Below are 2,961 nucleotides of genomic sequence, written 5' to 3'. Positions count from 1 at the left end.
GTCAGGAGGTGTCAGTATCATCTACCCATAAATCTGTGCAAACATTTACCGATCTGACAGATCCGCCTGCGACTGGCCTCTATGAGCTCAGGGATGATGACTTTCTGTGCAGTCATTTGACTAATTTTCAGGTGTTGTGCTGCTGTCACACAGGTAGCACCCCTCTTGTCAGATATTTAATAATGTCTGTTGGTATATTTCTCTCCTGTGTTTCCTGGTATTGCCCTGTTTTTTTTTTTTTATACACATTTCATGTTCTGATTTCAGGAGCCACAGAAGAGACAGAGGACAAGCAGACATTGGACACAAGTGACCTTTCAGTACCCCAGCGTGTCCCCTCTACCACTAGCTATGGGGAGAGCCGCTCCTCCCATGCTGAAGCCCAAGCTGAGGATGCTGAGGAGGATTCTGAGAAGAAGGCAGCACCAAGTGAGCAGGGTCAGGGTGTCAGGGGGCTCAGATAGGGAAGGTAAAGGAAGGGACGGACCTCAGGTGAGCAAAATCTGGCTGTCAGGGGGTCCAGATGAGCAGGGGATAGGAAGGGACGGACCTCAGGTGAGCAGGAGATAGGAAAGAATGGACCTCAGGTGAGCAGGGTCATGGTGGCAGGGGGCTCAGTTGAGAAAGAGATAGGAAGGGTAGGACCTCAGGTGAGCAGGGTCAGGGTGGTAGGGAGCTTACATGAGGAAGAGATAGGAAGGGAAGGACCTCAGATGAGCAGGGTCAGAGTGGCAGGGGGCCCAGATGAGGGAGGGATAGGAAAGGAAGGACCTCAGGTGAGTAGAATCAGGGTGGCAGGAGGTTTAGATAAGGAGGGAATTGGAAGGGATGGACCTCAGGTGAGCAAGAGACAGAATGTGAAACAATGTAGGTGAGCTACAGAAAGGAAAGGAGGGTCCACAGATTAGCAGGGGACAGGACGGAGGAGATTTAGTTGAGCTGGAGCAGTGTAGCGAGGGGTTTCAGGTGATCAGAAGACAAGGAAGGGGCTCAGGTGAACCAGAGCAGTATAGGGATGGGTCTCAGGTGGTCAGAAGACAAGGAAGAAAGGGGGCTCGGGTAAACCTGAGCTTTATAAGGAGGGGTCTCACAATTTTTAGAAAACAGGAGGGGTCTGCTAGCTCAGCAGAGGTGGGAATTGTATAAAAAAATAACTCAGGTGAGAGGTTACTGGTGGGACATTGGCCTCAGGTGATTAGGAGCTATAAAAGGAGGGTCCTCAGGACTGTGATAAGTGATGTTATGTCATACATGATATGTGCTTGTTAGTAGTGGTTCCGTGCAATAATTAGTAGTGTTGAACACTGATGTTTTCACAACCTCTTTACTCTACAGGTGGGAATGTAGAAGCCTGGACTCACTTTGATGAATTTGTTCTGTTTCAGGTAATAATGTTTCTGGTACAGATGGCACCAGGAAAGCTGTTGGAGAGTTGGAGCTCAATCCCGTGTCCCAGGCTGTGGCCCGTTATATGGGTATTGACACCAGCAGTGAGGGACAGGCAGCAAGGAATCGCCGAGGTATCGCCATCATTGTACATGGAGCACCACTTACTGGTAAGTGTCCAATCACTTCCTGTGCAGACTGGGGGCTGGATAATATAACTGAATGATAAGGGCCACCAGTACTGGTCCTCTAGCAAGATTCATCTCTGTATTCCCACCACCGCCATGTGTCACAACCAAATAATGGATATAATGTTTGGAACCGTCTTAGGGCAGCACCAAGTGTCACACTGGAACATCAGCTGTCAGGTTGGTTGGGTTGTCTTAAGCTTTATAGGGAAACTCACAGTAATTTCAGATCACATTGTGACTGTACATCGTGTTTACCAGCTTTTCTCATTTCTTGTGGAGTGGCATGTAGGGTGAATTTAGCTAATATATGAAGTCTTTATTCTTTGCAGGAAAAACCTCCACCGCATTGGCATTGGCCCAGCACTACAGCGTGGCCTGTCTGTCCATTGACTCTGTGGTCCTGGAAGCGATCTCTAATGGGAACAGCCGGGCAAGCCTGAGGGCCAGAGAATTGTGTGCCAAGGCAGCTATTAATCAGTCTCTGCGAGAAGCTGAGGAGGCAGGTAAGTCGGTAATATCTGTCTGGGCCAATAGCGGAGGGCCTCATTTACCAATCTAGCAGAAATAAGAACTGCATGTGGTCACAGCTTCCAATCAGATTCTCTTAGATTTTCTAATAGAAGAAACATATCTGCAGAATTTTATATTCAACTCATCACAATCTGTCTCTCAGCCTCCCAGGCAGTGGACATTCCCAGTGGGCATCCAGCTCTCAGCATAGAGGCCGTGGCTAAACACACCGCAGAGGGAGGCCAAGGAGCAGAAGTTAGAGTCGCACCACAATCTGTTGTCTCACGTGCAAATCAGGCCAGTCTCCAGACAGGAAAGGGTAAAGCAGAAAAGCATCAGCACCCAACTGACCTGCCAATGTCACTGGTAAGTCGCCACCTCTTACCTGTTATAACCATTATCAGTATAAGAAGACTTCTCAGAGTCTCCTGTTTGGTTCAGTGTTCAGTTCAGAAGAATTGTGTGAAACATCCAGTGGTTGGAGCTTTTGCTTACATTACCCAGATGCCCCTGGACATGGTTATTGCCATGAGTCACCAAAGGAGCAATGCCTGAAAAAATCTCTTATTCAGTAAATCTTCCAATAAAAATAAATATTGTTTTATCACAGGCTGGGAGCTCACCGCTTCCTGGACCGTCACAGAGACGACTCAGTGTGAGCGCAAGTGTGGCAGGAGAACAGGGACTAATGAGCTGTGTGCTACCCGATGACCTCCTGATAGAGATCCTGAGTGACCGACTCCAGGTATGAATTATTGGGACACAGACAGACTGACCACGGGGTGACAGGTACAAAGTGACTGCTGGGTGATAGATCGAGACTGACCACTGGGTGACAGGTACAAAGTGACTGCTGGGTGACAGATCGAGACTG

At 48.5% G+C, this 2,961-nt stretch overlaps 1 protein-coding gene across 1 annotated transcript; it reads left to right on the top strand.

Annotated features, from left to right (window-relative positions):
• Nucleotides 1–267: 267 nt before the first annotated feature.
• Nucleotides 268–2,832, top strand: LOC140321379 (hydrocephalus-inducing protein-like; the record flags this gene model as incomplete). Its single annotated transcript, XM_072398162.1, has 5 exons — nucleotides 268–429; nucleotides 1,386–1,556; nucleotides 1,907–2,080; nucleotides 2,251–2,453; nucleotides 2,698–2,832. Coding segments are annotated over 5 exons (845 nt in total), but the record flags the coding sequence as incomplete, so codon positions are not given.
• Between the last annotated feature and the right edge of the window lie 129 nt (nucleotides 2,833–2,961).

The sequence above is a fragment of the Pyxicephalus adspersus genome, unplaced genomic scaffold (assembly GCF_032062135.1).
Source record: "Pyxicephalus adspersus unplaced genomic scaffold, UCB_Pads_2.0 Sca3116, whole genome shotgun sequence".
In the NCBI taxonomy this organism is placed as follows: domain Eukaryota; kingdom Metazoa; phylum Chordata; class Amphibia; order Anura; family Pyxicephalidae; genus Pyxicephalus; species Pyxicephalus adspersus.
Note: the sequence above shows the minus strand (reverse complement) of the source record. Positions and strands in the feature narration are given on the sequence as shown.